At 54.1% G+C, this 18,977-nt stretch overlaps 1 protein-coding gene across 9 annotated transcripts in view; it reads left to right on the forward strand.

Moving 5' to 3' along the window:
• Nucleotides 1-18,593, forward strand: part of ATP11A (ATPase phospholipid transporting 11A) — a 125,599-nt gene extending 107,006 nt beyond the window's left edge. For 3 of the 9 annotated variants that reach the window (XM_082365837.1, XM_082365840.1, XM_082365842.1), the window contains 6 exons: nucleotides 1,721-1,856; nucleotides 7,451-7,516; nucleotides 8,087-8,190; nucleotides 10,281-10,446; nucleotides 13,841-13,944; nucleotides 14,756-18,593. In XM_082365837.1, coding sequence (XP_082221963.1) covers nucleotides 1,721-1,856; nucleotides 7,451-7,516; nucleotides 8,087-8,190; nucleotides 10,281-10,446; nucleotides 13,841-13,933 — 565 coding nt within the window. In that variant the 3' untranslated portion in view covers nucleotides 13,934-13,944; nucleotides 14,756-18,593. Of the gene's footprint in view, nucleotides 1-1,720; nucleotides 1,857-2,327; nucleotides 2,421-7,450; nucleotides 7,517-8,086; nucleotides 8,191-10,280; nucleotides 10,447-11,737; nucleotides 11,825-13,840; nucleotides 14,086-14,755 lie in introns of those variants that run through there. The other 6 variants (XM_082365838.1, XM_082365841.1, XR_014237107.1 and 3 more) reach the window with 5 other exon arrangements.
• Nucleotides 18,594-18,977: the final 384 nt, after the last annotated feature.

Below are 18,977 nucleotides of genomic sequence, written 5' to 3' on the forward strand. Positions count from 1 at the left end.
GGATTTATGTTGCGTTTGAAATGTACACGTTAAGCCAGTTTGTATTTCACCGTGTTTTTCAATGGTTATGAAAGAACTTGGGGTGAGAGTTTCTATCCCCTTGTGACCCCAGTGGATTTATGGCCTAAACGATCCTTGCAGGTCCAAATAGGTTCCATTCAGTGAGAAAAGAGAAAAGTTAACATAGCTGATCTCAGGGTGCTCTCTTCTGCTAAAAAGTATTTTTAATAACAAGGAAAAGATTTTTCTGCTATCTTAGAACTGCACCCCAGGATCTCTGACCGATTCAATGTGTCACTGTTTATTGTGGCTTTGTAAATTAAACGTGTTATTTTCAGAACATTTTAGATGCACATGTGGTTGTAAGAAATAGTAGAGAGATTCTGTGAGGTTTTATCCAATTTCCCCAGTGGTAACATCTGACAGACCATCCTGCAGAACCGCAGGACAGGGTCACAAGCAGGGCAACAATGCGACACGCCCAGCCGTCTTACTGGAGTTTTCTCAGTTTTACTGGTCCTTGTTCATGTGCACACATGTACTCACGTGTGTGTGCACTTAATTCTGTGCAGGCTTTTCACATGTGTGAGTCCTGTGCCCACACAGTCAAGACACCTCGCCAGCCCCACGGCCTTCATCAGAATCATTAGCCATTAAATGGGGTCTTGAAGTGTTGGGGTCCAAAATAATCCCTGTAGGTGATAAAAAAAGCAAGCTCTGAGTTTGTCACGTGCATTTAATGATACAGGAATAAGTCTAAGAAAATAGGAGAACACACACCATTTTAGACACACACCCAGAGGGAATCCTGCAGCTTCTCTGCGTTATTGAACTAAACTAACAGGTGTAGGAAGTCCTATCGCGAAATGTGCAGCCTGGTCCCGGAGGCCGACGGTCTTGTCATTAGTGGATGCCAGCGTGTCCCTGTGTCCTGTGTCCCTACTGTCAGAAGCAGAAGTGTGAGCGCTGCCGTCTTTCTTCCTGTAGTGATATAACAGTCCACTTTGAGAAATAAAATATTCAAACAAATTGTTCCGGAATATCCATATGTAGTAAAATGCAAAGTCTGGAGAATATTTTGCTTTTGCTCCCAGGAAGCTCAAACTTAATGTCTGTTGGTCCTTCCCACTGTGTCAGCTGGGGACGTCGCCCCTCACACCTCAGCGTGTTTGCTCCCTTCTTACTGTGCTTTGACTGTGATGGTTTCGGTTACAACAGCTTTGTGCTACAAGCTGTCCCAGGGCCCTTCTGGGACCAGGTGTGGTGTTGAGTGAAGTGACAGGCCGTGTGGCCGGAGGAGCCACAGAGCATCAGGTGTGACTCAGGGGCGTGGTCAGTCGTGAGGCCCACCTGGCATCCCACAGGCTCCGTGCATTCAGAGCGTGTGCCGGCCAGTCGACAGGTGGAGATGGGGGTCTGGCCGCGACGTGGACAGGCTGTGTGGGGTGACCCCAGGCGGGAGACCAGGAACCCCGTGCTCGCGGCCAGGCTTCTCCAGGACCCGCTCTTCGGGGCTTGGCTGAGCGGGTGTCAGTAGGGGCCCCGCCCCCTCCAGGGGCCCTCCTCCTCCTGTCCCTGCAGCTCTGCCACCTCAGGGCTCTCCGCGAGTCAGGGGCCCCCGGATGAGGACGGCGCCCGCAGGGCCGGTGGACACAGTGGGGGCTGAGTGGGTGCGTGTGCGTGGACGCGATCACAGGTCCCCACCCTTTGCCTCCCCCAGAGACATCGCCAAGAATGCTCTCCTCCGCTGGCGGGTGTTCATTTACTGGACGTTCTTAGGCGTGTTCGATGCTCTGGTGTTTTTCTTCGGTGCTTACTTCATGTTTGAAAACACAACCGTGACCAGCAACGGACAGGTTAGTACGGAACTGGGTCGTGTCGACGTGGCTCCGGGATTCTTTGGGGATAGAGCTTGAATCCAGCACGATCCCGGGTCAACGCAGTCTCAGCACAGCCCGTGGGGACCGTGTCTGGGTGTCTGCCCCCCAGCTGGACGGAAGGGACATGATGGCAGAGTTCTGCCAGCTGTAGGGACACCCTTCCTGAGGGGTTCTAGGCTTTAGTTCTGTAACTTATTCACCATTAACTATATATCTAGTGGTTCAGTTCGATCATTGAGACGTGGCTTATTAAATATAGGAAATAATTTAGTATTTAATCCATTGTAGTGTTTGTTCATGTCCTTAAGTATCTGTTTCCTTCACAACGAGTAGATTTACAGTTTCCCGGGAGACGTTCAGCTCTCTGGTTTTTTGCATAATTTCTAGGGGTTGTTTTATTTGTATCTTGCTTTTTTCTTTTTGCCATGGCTTCCTTCCCACTCTCAGATAGTGACCACCAACACACACATGGTAAGAAATCTGTGGGTGTGTCCTTTGTGTTTTTGGAGTGCATTATAAATAAAATATTTCTCGAAAATATTTTCCAACGTGACTCCCTCTGTGTGCTTTGTCGGTAGAAATGCTGTTAGTTGCTGCCCCATGTCTGTAGGACTGGGGTCGTCCCAGAGACGTGTGTGTCCACTTGGGTCACTGTTGCTGAGGTTACTCCCTGGATTTCCATGTTGGGGACCGCCAGCGGGGTCAGTGATGTTTCTAAGTGGACTTGATCTGTTTGAACTTCCCTTGACCTAAGTAAGTAGGAAGACACAGAAGCATGCTAGGCCGGCGGGAATGCTGCTTTGACTGTGGCCGACCTCCACCCCCGCCTGGAGAATATCGAGACGCCTGGGGCCCGGCGTCCTGCTTCTGGCCTGATGTCCCAGGGTCCACGTAAAGAAGGGGAGCTTGTGAACAGAGGTTTACTGCATGTCCTGTTTGATGGGACACCTCTCTGCCCGTTTGTCCCTCCGCGTGGTTGGCCTGAAGTTCAGAGTCTTGCTGTGTGTTTGCCCATCGATTTGTCTGTTTCTTTTTCCTTGTGACTGAAAGGTGCTGTTATCTCTCGTTATAACTTAAACCAATTTTTCCTAAATTGGTCTTGAGGATTTTTCAAAGCCTTATTGCACTTTTCTAAACTCTTTACATTTTTCAAGAATTTACTCTTTGTCTTAGCTTTAGTAGAATAGTTCCTGGGTGCCACCAGGCCGTGTATCAGTAGCTGAGTCGAGCTGTCTTACTGCTCGCTCTTCTGCATCTTTAGTGCGATTTCCTTGCGGGCCCAGCTTTAAGCGAGCACCTCACACGTACCTTAAAGAGCTCCGACTTCGCATCCCGAGCATCCGTGGTCCCAGGATCCAGGCAGTGAGTCGCTTCTGCAGGCGTCACCCTCGCTCACCACTGTCGCTCCTTCAGTCGGACAGTTTCACGGTGTTTAAGCCGAGGAAGTGGAAGTTCAGACCTATAAATACTGTACAAGGTCAGGGAATTAGAGCTCAAACCCAGGGTATGTGTTTTGGACCACGCGGCTGCTGAATTGCTTGACGCTCACGTCACGTGGTGACATGGTTGGCCCTGCTCTGCAAGCCCACGAGAAGGCGGGTGTGAGCAGGGAGGGGACGTGCACCCTGGACACAGGTGCTGGTCGCCCAAGTGGCCTCGGGTGCAGGCCAGGGGGGCCTTCCTGGCGCGAGGCTGGGCCGCATCTCCTCCTGCCGCTGCTGTGGTCGGAGCTGCAGGCCCGGGTGCCTTGAGGCCCTTCCCGTGAGCCAAGGGCTTCTGCCGTTTCCTGTTTCTCTGCTACTCGCTCCTGAGGGTGCCCTGAGCCACCATGGAACCTGGATCCCAGCGTCTAGAAGGGGTCTTTTCTGTGAGACGGTTACGTACCATCCTTCCCCCGCCCGCCACCTCTGTGCCTTTGCTCAGCTGTTATGGGACAGAAGTGTTGGTTAGAATCTGAAACGATGGCAGGAAGGGAGAGCGAGGTAGAAAAAACGCCAGTTGGCTGGGGCCCTGTGCTCACGGGCCAGGAGCTCTGAGGCCCCCGTGGGAACAGAGTCAGCACAGGCCACGCCCACCCTGTCACGTGAAAAGCTCCCGAGATGCACAGTGATGTTAGGGCAGCATGCGGGATAGTCGTACCAAGTGAGGGGCTGGACCTGGGCGTCTGTCCACAGCTGTGCCTTGGGTCACCGGCGCACGGGGGACGATTAACAACCTAAAGACGTAGAGGCGTGAGAGCAAGACCAGCATAAGCGGAGGGACACCTGCAGGGACCCAGGGTAGACCTTTATCACCAGGGGAACAGGAGCCCCAGGAGGTGGGGAGCCCCCAGGGCCACGCGTGGCGAGTGCACCCCATCGATGGTCTGACTCTCGACCCCCGCGGTACCTCGGGGGCTCCGCACAGAGCCTTCTCGCTCTGAATCACTGATTCTTAAATTCTTGTTTGTTTGGCAGGTAAGGGGGTTGCATCACTTACAAAACCAAAAATGATATTGTAGGCTGGTTCTGTAGTAATTCAGATAAAGCTGCAAACAAAGCTGTACGTCAAGGGCAGCCTCGGGGCTGGTGATGCCCTTGGTCTTGGGCAGCAGGTGGTTCGGTGGTGATACCGGTCATCACTGTCCCCTTCCAAGGAGGACGAGCGTGTCTTCTTGGTGGGACATTGTAGCTGCCCTGGTCTAGTGATGGTTGGGAGGTGACCCCTGAAGACCTAAATCATTCTGTAGGCATGTTCGTGGATCTATTGAGAACAACTGAATCATTGATAACTTTTGAAAAAGAGAAATTCACTTGTGGAGCATTTTCTGCACAGACATCAAGAGCTGTATTATTTCTCCAGTGAGAATATAAGACAATGATTGTTTTATTGTTGAACTGCGGGATATTCCTAGGTGAACGCTTGAAAGTTTGGGGCACGTTGTAATAGAAGCCAGTAAACATCTAGAGAGCTGGGACGTGAGCGGTCCCCAGCGGGCTGAGGACGAGAACACCAGCATTCAGCAGAGGTTCCGAACCAGCACGTGGAGCGAACGCACTAGATGTTCCTTGTGACTGCGATCTTGAGAAAACACAAGACATGTTGGTCGTGGAATATCTTCACACGTAAAAATTAAACTGGTCGAGGTTTCAGAGCTTCTGTGAGCAGTAAAATTTCCTACAACATGCTCCTGAGGAGGAGGAGGGAGGGCGGAGCGTGAGGAGAAGGAATTAAACTTGGACCTGGTGGGGGGGAGGTTGGAGACCTCCTACTGAATCCTCCTCATCCTCCGAGCGAGGCCCGGAAGTTCACGACGTTCTCCGCGGAAACACGTGTTACTTTAGGAGATCAGCCCTGGGGCTTCCTGGGGGGTGGGGAACTGATATCACTTGGGAAAAAGGCCGGCCCTCAGGACACCCCTTTGAGAAAGGGGATTGGAGCGCCAGTGAATCACCCCCAAAGTCCATAGAAATAATGGCCATTGAATTCAATAATACATTGACTCTCAGCTTGACCTGAGGGCTCCCTTAAATAAGGAACCCGAGAGGAGCTTACGGGGGTGTTACCATGACCACCTCCCAGTGAGCTGCGACAGCTGGTGGAGGGCACAAGTGAAGGCGGGCAGGTGTGCAGCCTTGCCCGGGTTCCAACCCAAATGCCCGAATCTGATTCAAGGTACTTGTGCTTTACTGCTGTTCACCTGTAAAAATCACACCCTCTGTTTTGCTGGGCTGGGCGTGGATCCCAGATCCACCAGAATCTACCAAATCCTGGGAATCTCGGCAGTGCCTTGGGAAGCACCGTCCCACCCCTCTCGGGAAGAGACGAGAAGCCATTTGAGTGATCGGAACTTTGTCCCCGGTTGCGATGCTGCTGGAGGCGCCCTGTCACTGCCACTCGTGTTCCACGCCCACATTTGCTGTCATCTAACAGTTTTGCGAAAGATCTCTGAATCCCTGCCAAGCGGGGGTGACAAACACGTGGGCTGTGAGGGCTCCTGCCCGTCCAGATGAGCTGACGGTGCCCGCGGGGTTCAGAGCTGCCCCCCTCCCCCTGCACCTTCACCTTTTGCTTTTGGCTAAAAACGGTAGCTTCCAATGAAAAGGAAGCAGGCGCTGTGTCCTCCTGCACCTGCTGGCCACTGCCGAGCTGCAACCCACCTCAGAGGTAAACTTTCCTGCCCCCGGCATTAAGCATTGAAGACAGAGCCGTGTTTCTGAGGGTTTCCCAGCCTGGGCACTGTCGCTGGTGAGGCCGGGAGTTCTTGGTTGTAGGGCTGCCCCGGTGCAGTTAGCAGACCCCTGGCCTCTGCCTGCTGGACGCCAGTAGCCCCCCTCGCCCAAGATGTCCCCAGACACTGCAGATGTCCCCCACCTCGGGGACAGAGTCACCTCCAGGGAGGGCCACTGTGGCTGTGGATCTGAGCCCAGTTTTGATCACGCTGATGAAGCGGAGAATAAAGTGATGAGGGTCCTTAAGTGTGTTTCCTACAAAAGTCCTGACACTTTGGTTTTTCTCCTAGAATTCTGCAAGTAGGTTCTTGCCTCGGTAAACACCTCACAAGGCCTGCAGCCCACATGCTCGCCTGAAGTGAGTCGCGTGTAGGGATGTTTCTTTGGTTGAAAACTAACCATACGGGAAAGCAATTTTTATTCCAGCTTGTAATGCTTTGTGACGTAAAGCTTTGTTTTATCTTGAAGAAGAAGTAGGAGCATTTTCTGAGAGGCCCAGCTCACAGAATCCGACCAACCAGAAATGGGTCGGCTCTTAGGCGGTGTAGAAATCTCAAGGAAAATAACTCTTGTAAAATAACATGTCCAAGAGGCTGGTTTGTCCCCAGGAGGAAGGCTCTTAAGTGGCTGGTGTTTCCTTTTGCTTGTGTCTGTGTCTGTGGGTGAGAAACGTGTTGTCTCCCAGTGGGACGTGTGTGCTCCCCGCTGGCCGAGCCCACATCCCGCCGGGGCCTCGTCTGGGGGCCGCTGCGTGTCCGAGGTTCTGGCCGCGGACCTGCCCCGGGCCCTGGTGCAGCTCTGTCGTGTCTCCCCTCCTCCATTTCCATGACTCCCACGGGGCCCCGTCCCTGCGATGCCGCCCGCAGGGGACAAGGCTGTCGCTCTCACTGCTCCCAGGACGATGCCAGCAGTGGTTTGCCTTCCGAGCCGACAGGTGAAAGAGGCTAGACACGCGCTCTACCGAGCGTGGGCTGGGCCACCGGGTAAAGATCTCGTCCGCGGGAAGAGCGGGCTCGGCCCCGTGCAGACCGTGACTCTAGCTCTCAGGCGTGTCCTGCTCTAGTTTGTGAGCAGGGCCACCGTTTGCGGGAGCAACGAGGGGGCAACACCGGGGGCGGCTGTGCAGGAAGGACCCACCGGGAACCACCGCCCGCCCCGGCGCTGCTGCGGGACCCGGGGCCTAGCGAGCCAGGCTCGGCCGGCCTCCCTCTCACGTTGTGGCGACGTCGCGGGGTCTCCGCGTCTCTGGCGCTGGAAGTGTCAGGCGGGGCAGTGGGAGGTGCTCTCTGCCCCTCATGCGGAGCGCGAAGGAGGAGAATCCGCATTAGTGGGAGATGACGTGGACTCTTGTCTCCACAGATGTTTGGGAACTGGACCTTCGGGACGCTGGTATTCACGGTGATGGTGTTTACGGTCACCCTGAAGGTACATCCCCTGACCCGACGTGCCTCCTCCGGGCACAGTCAGCCCTCCTAGTGAGTCGTGACCCTAACCCTAACCCTGCCGGGGTCTTCTCCCCGCCACCAACTCGGCCCTGGCCCCGAGGGGCAAAGGCCAGAATTACACAGAAGGTGAAGGAGGGAAGGAGCCTATTCTGTATGAAGGGATGGGGATTAGACTTCTTTTAAATGGCAATCTGCCCCACCCCTAGTATAAGCAAAATGCATCTTAATTGGAACAAATTAATGTACTGTGGAAAATTTAGCTCTTTTTCAAGTCAAGTCGGATTCTTCCCGGAGTATCATTATGGAGGTCCCAAATCCTACCAACCTGAGTCTTGGAAAATCCCAAAGCAATGTCCTGGGTAGAAATACAACCAGTGCCTTGAGCCGTCGCCCGAGTCGCCCTGTGGGAGCATCCCCCCGGGATCCGGGCAGAGTTACTGGCAGTGTTTAGACTCGGAGGCCGTGGTTTCTGGCTTCCTCCCCCAGCTGCCAGGGCTCACAGGGCCTTGCCCAGGTAACACTGCCATCCATCACCTTTTCCCTCTTTCAGCTGGCGCTGGACACCCACTACTGGACTTGGATAAACCACGTTGTGATCTGGGGGTCGTTGCTGTTCTACGTCGTCTTCTCCCTCCTCTGGGGAGGGATTATCTGGTATGGAGTTGGTAATTATAGAATCGTCATTACGTTACTAGTCTTGCTGTGTCTCTCCTCGAGGGCTGACCACTCATTCTCCGTATGACCTCGTTCCTGTGGGGGGGGGGGGCGTGGCGCCAGGGCTGGGGTCCCGCGGGGGACGAGGCAGGTGTGGTCCCTGCTCCTTTCCGCCAGATTCTCAGTGGGGGAGACACGCTGCATCGTACATGTGACGGGAGAGGAGCAGACCGGATGCTACAGGAAGGGACCTATTTCAGATCAAAGGTTGGGGAAGGCCTCTCCAAAAAAGCTGTTATTTAAAGGGAAACCTGGGAGAAAAGCACCGTCATCACCATGGTGGGTGTGCCAGGGGAGCTGGCCCTGGGCCGAGGCAGTCGGACCCCAGACAGAGCCCTTCCTAAGGAAGGGAACCCCATGTGCAAACACCTTGGGGCAGGGCCCGGCAGCGGGAGGAAGGTCCAGCCTGTCGGCCACGTAGGACCTAGACCCCAGCCTGCCGGCCACGTAGTTCCTAGACTCCAGCCTGCCGGCCACGTAGGACCGAGACCCCAGCCTGCCGGCCACGTAGTTCCTAGACTCCAGCCTGCCGGCCACGTAGGACCGAGACCCCAGCCTGCCGGCCACGTAGGACCGAGACCCCAGCCTGCGGCCATCGAGGATTTTAAGCAGAGGAGCATCAGAGTCCGACTGCACTTTCAGGAAGGTCGCCATGGCTGCTGTGTTGAAAGTGAACTTGGGAGTGGCACACAAACAAGACAGCCAGTCTAGAGACCATTGCAATACAGTGGTCAGTCCTGACGAGGGCAGCAAGTGGCTGCATCTGGCATCTGCCACAAGCCTGCCTTTGCCGGCGCTGTCCGTCTGCCCAGGCGTCCTTTCTAACTAGCCTGCCTGGTGAGCTGTTCCTCTTTCGAAACCCGGCGGCCCATCAGCCTCATCCACTCTTCCCTCGAGTCACCTCCCAGGCGGGCATTTCCACCTGGTCCCCCAAGCAGTTGTTCCTTCCCCTGTCACAGCGTATGCCGGATTTTCCTGTAATTCTCCCGTTTACGTTTCCACCTCCCCCATAAGATGGAGAGTTTCCTGAGCAGGGCTGGGACTGGGGGGAGGCGAGTGAGGCCCGGGACCACAGCCTGGCCGAACGGGAGGCCACAAGCAGTGTCCCCTCCACCTGGCGTCCCCAGTGCTGATCTCGGCTCCCGGGAGGGGCAGGCGGCCCCTGAAATGGGAGAGAGGCTCCCCGGTCCATCAGGTCCCCGCGTGGAGGTTGCTGAGCTGACATCCACCCAGTGACCCGCTCTGTTGCTGACCCCCCAGTGGCCAGATCCATGCGTTGCACATTCTTGGAGACCAGGAAATCCAGGAAAACCAGACCAGCTTTTGGTGGGTTTCCAGCAACCCTGCCCCAGGCCAAAGATCCCTGCGGTTCTAGCGAGCTCTCCAGAGCGGCTGTGTAAATGGGAGGCTCCCCCGAAAACTCTCCGGCAGCTCCTGGGCCTTGGGGCTTCGGAGCCGTGAAGCTGTGTAACCCAAGTTTACCATCATCACTGCCCCTTTCCAGAGGCTTTTGTGATTCACCTGGCAGGAGAGTCATTTCATTCTCTGTATTTTTATGGCAATTTAAAAAAAATATTATGGCATAATTTTTTAAGTATTTAATCGTTCTGCTGATGCGAGCAGATATGAATGCATGAAGATACGCATGCTTGCATATCTTCTCCATATTAATAGCTATTGCGCAGATATGATTCTAAGGTACAAAAAAAATCACCTACTTCATCTTTTAAAATCTTTCCCGCTGTTCTGAAACTGAACTTCGGGGACTTATTTTCCCCTTTGGGATGACTTCATAGAATTCCTCTCCTTTACCCATGCGTTAACACGCTGCGTTACAGGGAAAGGTCACACCCCAGTGTTTCTGTGATTAGTCCCAGCAGGCCGGCTAGGTGGCTTGTCCAGTGACTGTCGTGACAAAAGTGAGAACTGCCAGGACAAATGGGCTCTTCGTGCAAGTAGAGAAAACAGGCCAGGATTTCGGTGTTTCTCCGGCCATCGTGTTTTGTTTCTTCTTCCCCTCGACGCTGCAGGCCGTTCCTCAATTATCAAAGGATGTACTATGTGTTCATACAAATGCTGTCCAGCGGCCCCGCCTGGCTGGCCATCGTCCTGCTCGTCGTCGTCAGCCTCCTTCCCGACGTCCTCAAGAAAGTGCTGTGCCGGCAGCTGTGGCCCAGCGCCACCGAGAAAGTCCAGGTACCGCCCCGGGCGCCGTCCTTAGAAAGGGGAGCGGGAAAGGTTTGGGTTTGGAAATGCGGTCAGTCCACCGTTACTAACGAATTCCATGATGACACGTGGTTTTATACCTGAACCTAGATGACCAGTGGTTAGACTTGAGTGGCTAGTCCCTGAACTAAGAAAAAGATGAAGAGAAAAAGATGAAGCCAATACAAAAGGCAAATTGTTTTGTGTTCATTTTTAAAAGTTTTTTCAACTAATCATTACCTTGAAGGTAAAATTGCATTATTTTTAGGGATGGTGAATTTGGCTCAAACTTTAGCATTTATTTTGGGAAATTCTCTTTATGAGTAGGTAGGGCTGTTGTTTTCCACACTCCCAATGGAAGCCAACAAGCTGAATTCTGGATTCAGGAAAGATGAGAGAAACGAAGGATGCCCGGACCGGCATCAGACACAGAGATGGTACTCAGAGCTTCCCAAGAGCACTCTGGCCCTCCCCGGGGTTCTTGGGGAGGGGGTGTCCCCCGTCCCCTTACCCCTGTGACCTCCCCCCACCCTTTCACCCCTGTGACTTGCCCTCGGAGGTGCAGGCCTCAGGAGGAGGAGAAAGGATGCTAGTGAGAGGGCAGAGACCACAGCAGGGCCCGTTGCTGCAGGATGCTTGTCTCACCTGTAGCGCGAGGTGCTTCTGCAGGTGGAGGAGGCCGGGCATGCAGGTGGGGAGGGACAGCAGGGAGGGTGACAACAGGAGAGGGCAAGTGCCACGTCCTGGGGCTGAGTCACTCTGGGAAGCTCAGGGGCCCCGTGGTCTCAGTCCCCAAGTGCTGTTGGCCGGCTTTGGGGTGGGAAGCAGGTGGACCTCCGGGGGCTGGAGCCGCAGTCACGGCACTTGCCCCCGCTCCCCTCCCAGCAGGTGACGGGTCGGGTGGGCAGGCCTTCAGATCCCGGGTGCTGGTTTAAAATGCTGAGCGCGGTGCCCCAGCCCTGGGGGTTCTGCTGGGTTTGTAAAGTCGGTGCCCAGACGAAACGCAGGAGGGGTTGGTGCAGGTCCACGTCTGACAACTTCATTACGAGTTGCTCACAGCTCTCCGGGGCTGTTCCCAGGCGGGACGCAGGCGGGAGTGCGAGGGGACCAGGGGCTGCAGGGATGTCCGGAGGCTGCCGCCGTCTCACCGGACTCACCGCCTTTTCTTGTCTCTTCCCTTCTTCGTTCCTTTCGTCTTCCGGCCTCTTTGCCCAAATAACCACCTTGTTTAACGATGTGCATGGCCTCCTGACCTCTGACCTCTGACCTCTGGGACCGGCAGACTAGGAGCCAGTGCCTTTCTGTCGAGCAGCCCACCGTCTTTATGCTTTCTCAGACTTCCAGCAGTCTGACTTTCTAACGGAACAAGGTGACGCTTTTCTGTCTTTTTGCATGTTTGGGACTTAGCCGCAGGACCGCACGGGGCTGACGGTTAAGCTCGGAGCCGCGCTCACGGGCCCGCCCCGGGCAGCACTGGGCCGCTGGCGTCGGGGATGCAGGGTGCCGGGCCCCTGCCGTCCGCGCCACTGACCACTGACCGGTGCCTGTACGTGTCCCTGGGGAGCGTCAGAGCCCCCTCTGTGCAGGCGGCTGCCGCGAGGCTGGTCCTGGTCCCCGCACGGGGCAGGGGGGCCGCTCCTGGGTCCCAGAGCCCACTCCGCAGGCGGGACTGAGGGCCTCCGGAGAGGCCAGACTCAGGCCGTGCCACCGGGCTGCAGACAAAGCCAGGACAGACGTGTTTGGGGTCAACTTTTTTACCAAAGCCCCTCTTAACTTTTTAAAAAAGTCTGTGATCATTTTTAGAAAAAGGCGCTGACCTTGCCTTAAAGGGCCGTAGCGCCTCTCTCTCGGGCACATAGAGCCATTCGCACAGTTTTCTGTGGCCGCCGCCCAGGATCGAAGGCTTTTCGTCCAGAGCCAAGGCTTCAGGGACACAGCGTATCTGTTTTCAGTTGTTTGTGTACCTGATGCCTCGTTTCTGTGTGCTCCGAATCAGGCACGCTTTGAAGATCTGTGTTTGGTGTTACTGCTTTACTAAGGCAGCTTGCTTAATGGGAAAATGCCTGAAGCAAAAAAAAAAAAACAAACAAGGCTTTTTCTTATTTTAAACCTTGTTCATATGCTATACAGCTTTAGCACTGTTTTTTGACTAGGAGGATGGTACATTTTTTAAGTTCAAGTAATTATTGGCGATCGAAATTTTTCTAATCTGATGCCATCAGAATTTGTTAGAATAAGTTACATCATTTCATCTTGTTGTTCACACACTTGAAAACATTCAGGATGAAATTATTAGGAACATTTTAATAAGTCACAGGAGGTGCTTATGAGATTGGTTAAACCATGCCAACTCCAGGCTAAAACTAAATCCTCTGACTATTGATGGACTTCATTTAGAGTTGATTTGCAGAAGCCAGACTCTGGTCGCTTGGAGAAGGGCCCTGAGCTCTGTGTGTCTGTGGCCGCGGCCATGACCCCAGGGTGCGCCACGCCCAGCCCTCCCAGGGTGCCTGGAGCCTGCACTCCCGGGCACACACAGGGTCAACGTGTTGTTGCTGGAGAACCGTCCAATTTCTGCAAAACTTGGGAGGAACAAACACTTGACTAGCCCTTTTGTGGGACGTACTGCGTTTGAGATGGATGGCTTTTTGTTTTCACCTGTCCTATTAAAGCGAAAACATGGCAGGCACCGTGTGTGTACATGGCGTAGGTCATTCATGTATACGTGTGCACTTCTGGTTTCTCCATCCGTGTGCACGTGCATTCGTGTGCACTTCTGCCCCTGCAGAGCGCAGCCACTCCAGCGCTCGTCTGCTTCACCCCCTCCTCGCCAGAGAACACTGTGCAGCTCAAACTCGGGATTCTTCGACTCCTACAATTCTCTTCTTCCTTGTTACTGAGAAGCTCTTACAGTTTGACTAGAAAATCTCAGTGTTCAGATGCCGGGCCCCGCTGACCTGTGGCCCTGTGACTCCTTGGACCTCCCAGATTCTGGTCTCAGGCCAGGACTCCTCTGTTTGACAAGAGACAGGGCCGAGGGACGGGGTCGGGCAGGCACACAAGGACAGAGGGACAGGCAGGTGGACAGAGCAGGACAGAGGGACAGGCACACAGAGAAGGACAGAGGGACAGGCAGGTGGACAGAGAAGGACAGAGGGACAGGCCCACAGAGCGGGACAGAGGGACAGGCAGGCGGACAGAGCGGGACAGAGGGACGGGCACAGAGCGCCTCCCTCGGGGCCGGCGCCCTCTTGGGGCGCGCAGCCGTGCCGCCGTGGTCTCGGGGAGCGGGCAAGGCCGTTACCCAACGCCCCACTCTGGGCAGCAGCCTCCCCGGTGGCCCGGCCTCCCCTCCGTGGGCTCAGTGTCTGTCCTCGCCTTGCAGAGGAGCTCGAGCCGCCGAGCCCCGGCCGACGCCGCGCCAAGCCCTGACCGGCCTCTCCTGATGGACCCCGAGCCGCGGCCGAGGCGCGAGTAGCTGGCGGATAGGTAACGGCCACCCGCGGGCAGCCCGGTGTGCTGTGCTCTTGCTGACTGCGCGGTTTTCCTCCAAAGTTTTGCGTGCTGTGCTGTGTCTGTTAGGTTCACGGTGACAAAGAAAGGCTTTTACACACGTGGGTTCCATCCCAGGTAAGTGGCCCGCCCAAGAGGCCGGCCGCGTGGGCTGCGTGCCGTGCACACGCACGCACACGCCTGCACACCTGTGCAGCGCACACGCTGGGCGGACGTCGCCCCACACGTGTCCGGTGTTCGGCGTCCAGAGCACAGTTCCTTCATTCTCGTCCGTGGTGGTGGGAATGGCTTCACCCGAAAGGTCCATCAGGAAAGACCACCTTTTGAAGTAAAAAAGGGGATCTGGAGTGAGTGGCCCGAGCCTTGGCCGGGGCAGGTGTCCAGCAGCGCCTTCAGTGTCCAGAGCAGGCGTCTCCCGCCCGGCTGCCACTCCCCTCCCTGCCCGTTCGATCCGAACGCACGCGTGGGCCGGGCAGATGCCTCTGGGGGCGCTGGGAAGGGCGAGGTCAGCATCCCCGTTAGAGAAACCGCAGTCAGCTCGGGCCCAGGGAGGGGCTCCGTGTTTTCACGCGTGTCTTCTGCCGGACGGTGGACCCGAGAAAGGGACACGATCGCAGCCGGGACGGTCCACACGCCTCCTCCGTGTCTGGTCCAGCTGTGTTCAGGGGAGCCCAGGCCAGGGCAGCGAGGGCGGCGGCCACGTCGGGGCGTCGGGTCAGACGACGGGTGCTCGATGGGATTCTCGCGGGGGTCCCGGCACTGACTCTGTCCTTTCTGTTCCCGACAGACCGCGTGCTTGGTGTCAGGACCACCTCTCGGGAGTCACCCACTTGCCTCTCTGTAGACCCCAGCCCTGGGCAGCGCCCTGGGAGGGCGGGGGGCGCCAGGCCCCCTCCTCCTCGGCCTCTCCCACCCCCCGCGTCCCCACCCGGCTAGAGACCCTGCTCCCGTGGCCCGAGGGGAGACCGGATGCATGGATCAGGGGTCCAGCCGCTAAGAGCCGCACGGTGAAGGGGACAGGACAGGCGTCCCCGGGCGGCGACCAGGCAGGACGCACGTGAGCCCTCGGTGCACCCGGTGGGAGCCGGGGGACGTCTGCGGGGGATCGCGGTTCCCCCCGGGTGAGGGCGCACCACAACCTCCTGGGAAGCGCAGCTGAGCCTTGCAGGCGGGGTCGGGTCTGGCCCCTCCTCCCAGGCCCCAAAACCTCTGCTTTCGGAACCAGCCCACGGACATCCCAGGACCGGCACCCCTCCCTCCCGTCCGTCTGCTGCTGTCGCCGGGACCTGCAGTAGCGAGGCTGACCGTGGACGTGTCTGGTCCCACGTCCCTTCCTCCGAGGGGCTGGGGCCTTTGTGCTTCGGGCACCGCCTCCTGCCTCCCCCCAGCTGCCTCTGCAAAGAGGGGAACCGGTCCAGTAAAGCTTCCGGCACAGGTTCCAGGCGATTCATCATCCTGCTCCCGAGGATGCGGCTCACTGGGGTGCCCTCGCTGCGAAATGCCCGTTTTGGGGTTGAGGGGAGGAGTGGGGCCTGGGTGCCCAAGGCCGGCCTCTGGTTGTGGTGCTCAGGCCCCCATCAAGAGCGGTCGGTCTCCCAGGCGGTGTTGTCCCCCAGATCTGTGTCAGGCCCACAGGGCTGACAAGGTGGCCTGGGCGACCTGAAAAGCAATATCGCTGCCCTCGCCGCCACCGCGCTGGCTCTGACCAAACCCTGCTCCGCCGGGGGTCCTATCCGTGTCTCCTTGGGGGGGTGAACCGTCAGAAGGCAGCTGTGCTGTAAACTCCCTGTCACTTTCCTGTACCAGTATCTTATTTCTAGAAATAACCCGTTCGACATAGCCTTAATAGTCCGTAAAGAAGACATTTCAGTTTGAGATTCAAACTTCAGAGGGTAAAACCAATGGCTTTTTAGGAAGAGGTCACCCAGAAGCTAACCATTGCCCCCGCTGGATGCATGGGTGGGATTCAGGGATGTTGGTTGGGGAGTGAACACTGAGTCTACTTCCGAGATGCTTGACGTTAGGGATTTCCGGAAGTTCAGATTTCAGTTTGATTGTACAATGTTCACCTATAAACTACTTGTTTAAACGAGGGGATGAGTTAACAGCAAGAACAAGGGTACACAGGTAGTCGGGGTGAAGCAGGTGAAGTATAAACATACCAAAGACTAGGATGGTGGACGTGGGGCTTCCAGTGGGACGGGGGTGGGAGGGCGTGTCTGTCTGAGGGCCCTCCAGCCTCCGCCCCACCCTCTGTCACCCACGCTCCACGTCCGGTGTGTGGTCCACACTAGACCCTGCAAACAACGGTGTGTGCATTTTTACAGTCGTTTTTAAGAACCTAAAATGGGTATAAATGTAATACGTGTGGGGGACAGATTCTCTGTACGTTTAGTTAACAAATTGTTTGTAATGTATTTTTTTAGAAATCTTAAAATTCCCTTTGCACTGAAGTATTTTCATAGCTGTTTATAATCTTTTTTCTTCATTTATTTGTTAATGTATCGTATCTAATTTTTAAAGTATGTTTTTAAAGCTTTTATTTTTTAAGTTGATGACATTTTGGCCACTTTACATTTGAATTCTGATGAACATTTTGGCTGAATGTCTCAATATCTGATGAATGTGAATTTTCAGGTTTGATTTTATTCTCTACACCTGTTTATTTTTGGTGTTTCTGGCGGTAGTGAGGAGCTAAAAGGCATATTTAGAGTATGATAATTTGCTATGCTCTTTCTTCACAGTTCATTGCCATTTCATCTGCTTTTTATTTGGTTTTTAATTTCTATCCTTCAGCCTTAAAATAGAAGCTTCTTGACGGTTCTGTGTCCTCTTTTTTGCCTGTATTGAGACGGTTACCATTTACCTCGGATAAGTCAAGTCTCCTTATGAAAGTTAGTGACCTTTACATGCTTCAAAAAGTCTTTTTAAAATTGTTTGGGAAATTATTAAGTGACTGTGCCTGATAATTTGAAATAGGCGAGGGGCATGAGATCAAAAGTAAAGTCAAAGGAGGGACAGGAGAACCCACCGAAGTGACATTTCAGACAAGACAATGAGATTCCCACCTGACAGTGGGCAGTACTTACTTGCCTTACACTAACCTTAAAGCAAGTAATTTAAGCATTTTCCTTAGTTTTGAAAATCTTACAGCTGCACGTTAATCACTTATTAACATTTCCCCCGTTGGTCCAGATGTCTGGTTCCTGACCCACACGCCATCCCCCAAAGCAAGCTGTCTGTAGGCCGTGTTGCTCCGGCCACCTCCGTTCTCCTGCTTTCAGCTCCCGGCCACCCGAGGCCGCAGGTGCACACACATCCCACGTCCTAAGGGGACCCTGCGGGGGCCTCTGAGCCCCACCCTCAGGACAGGTGGCTGCCAGCAGCCCTCGGACCCTCCCAGCTGCAGCGGCCCTGTGTCCGGAGCTGGGAGTAAAGACCCTCTCTTGGCAACTCCTGTTAGAACCCAAATCAGCCCATTCCTGTGCCCTTGGTTCCATGGGGTGAACGCAGACCAAATGACCCGCGCCCCCCTCCCCGGGGGGGGGGGCCGTGGCCCCGTGAGACCCACTGGTGGCAGTGCCGGGCCGCGGGAGGAGCCCAGAAACACCACCTTCTGCAGTAACAGGTTTATAGAAGCATATTCGGCCTGGTGAGATTTTGCAGCTTTAACTACAGAACTGCCTTGCACATGCTGTGTAACTATTCTTAAGTTCATGGGCATCAACCAAAAGTTCAGGGCAACCTAAGGGAAGTTTCCGGCCTTTTTCTTTAAAACCACCAAGTTCATCTGTTTTGCACTATTAATAACGTAATGCAACCACTTCTGCTTTATCTTTAAATTAATGGTATTTATGTGACAACTCAGTGTAACAGCTTGCTCTGCACTTTCTTTTGGAAGTTTCCCATTTGTAACTTTAAAAACAGGAAAAATGTCAGCTGGCAAATGCATTCTTTTTTTTTTTTTTTTTTGTTTTTAGTTAGAGGGTAGGTGAATGGGGGTGAGAATCATTCTGATTGTCTATAAACAAAGCTTTAATGAAGATGTGTCAGAGTATTATTAAAGTGTGATTCTACTTTTGCAGAAAAAAATCTGAAGATCAGTTTATATAGCTTTATTTTTTACCTTATCGAAATATACAGAATTTTAATATGCGTATATTGTCTCTGACTTAAAGTTAAAATGTGTGTCTGCATTGCTGTTTAAAATGTCCATTCACTATGTAATGTAATAAAAGAATCTTCAAAAATGTATTTAACACGAATGTTATCTCTAGGTGTTGTCATCATAAATACTGGAATTTATTTTTAAATTATTGAATATAGTAGGTGCGTTTAAGATAATAAATCAGCCTCCAAACAGTAATGTTTAATTGATAATTATTTATTAACCTGCTTTGAAAAATTAAATTGTGAATTAAACCAAATCTTAAATTTCTGTAGAATTTATTTTGTATGCTACTGTTTTTAACTTTTATTTCTGTAGATAAAGTATATCTTCATAATACGAATTATGATTGGACTTTTCTGCAGATTATCTAAGCAGGAGACCTGAATCTGCTTGCAATAAAGAAGAAGAAAGGTCTGGATTAGTTTCTTTACAAATTAAAAAGATCATAGAAGTTGGTCTTAACTTCCTGCTAAGAGGAGCTGCCGGGTAGACACTCTGAAAGGGAGTGTCTCTGTTTGGGATGAAGTGGACGGCACTGTGGGAGCTGGTGCCCTGGGAACGTGTGGGACCGGCTGGCTCCAGGGCCCCCGCCTCACCGAGGCCGAGGGGCGCAGACGGGAAGCTCAGTGTCGGATTTCCTAACGCTGTGATCCTGCCCGCCCCCCTCCAGCTGCTCCCTGACCCTCCGCCTGAGACCCCTTTCCATCTGGATTCCTCCCCTTTCCCTTTCCCTCCAGGCTCTCCTCCCTTCCCCGCTCTTGTCCAGGCCCCGGGTCCCACAGGCTCGTGGGCAGTCGGAGGGAGGGCGGGTTCTGTGCGCCCAGCTTCCTGCCCCCCC

Source organism: Balaenoptera borealis (assembly GCF_965194805.1).
Source record: "Balaenoptera borealis genome assembly, chromosome: 18".
NCBI classification, from domain to species: Eukaryota; Metazoa; Chordata; class Mammalia; order Artiodactyla; family Balaenopteridae; genus Balaenoptera; species Balaenoptera borealis.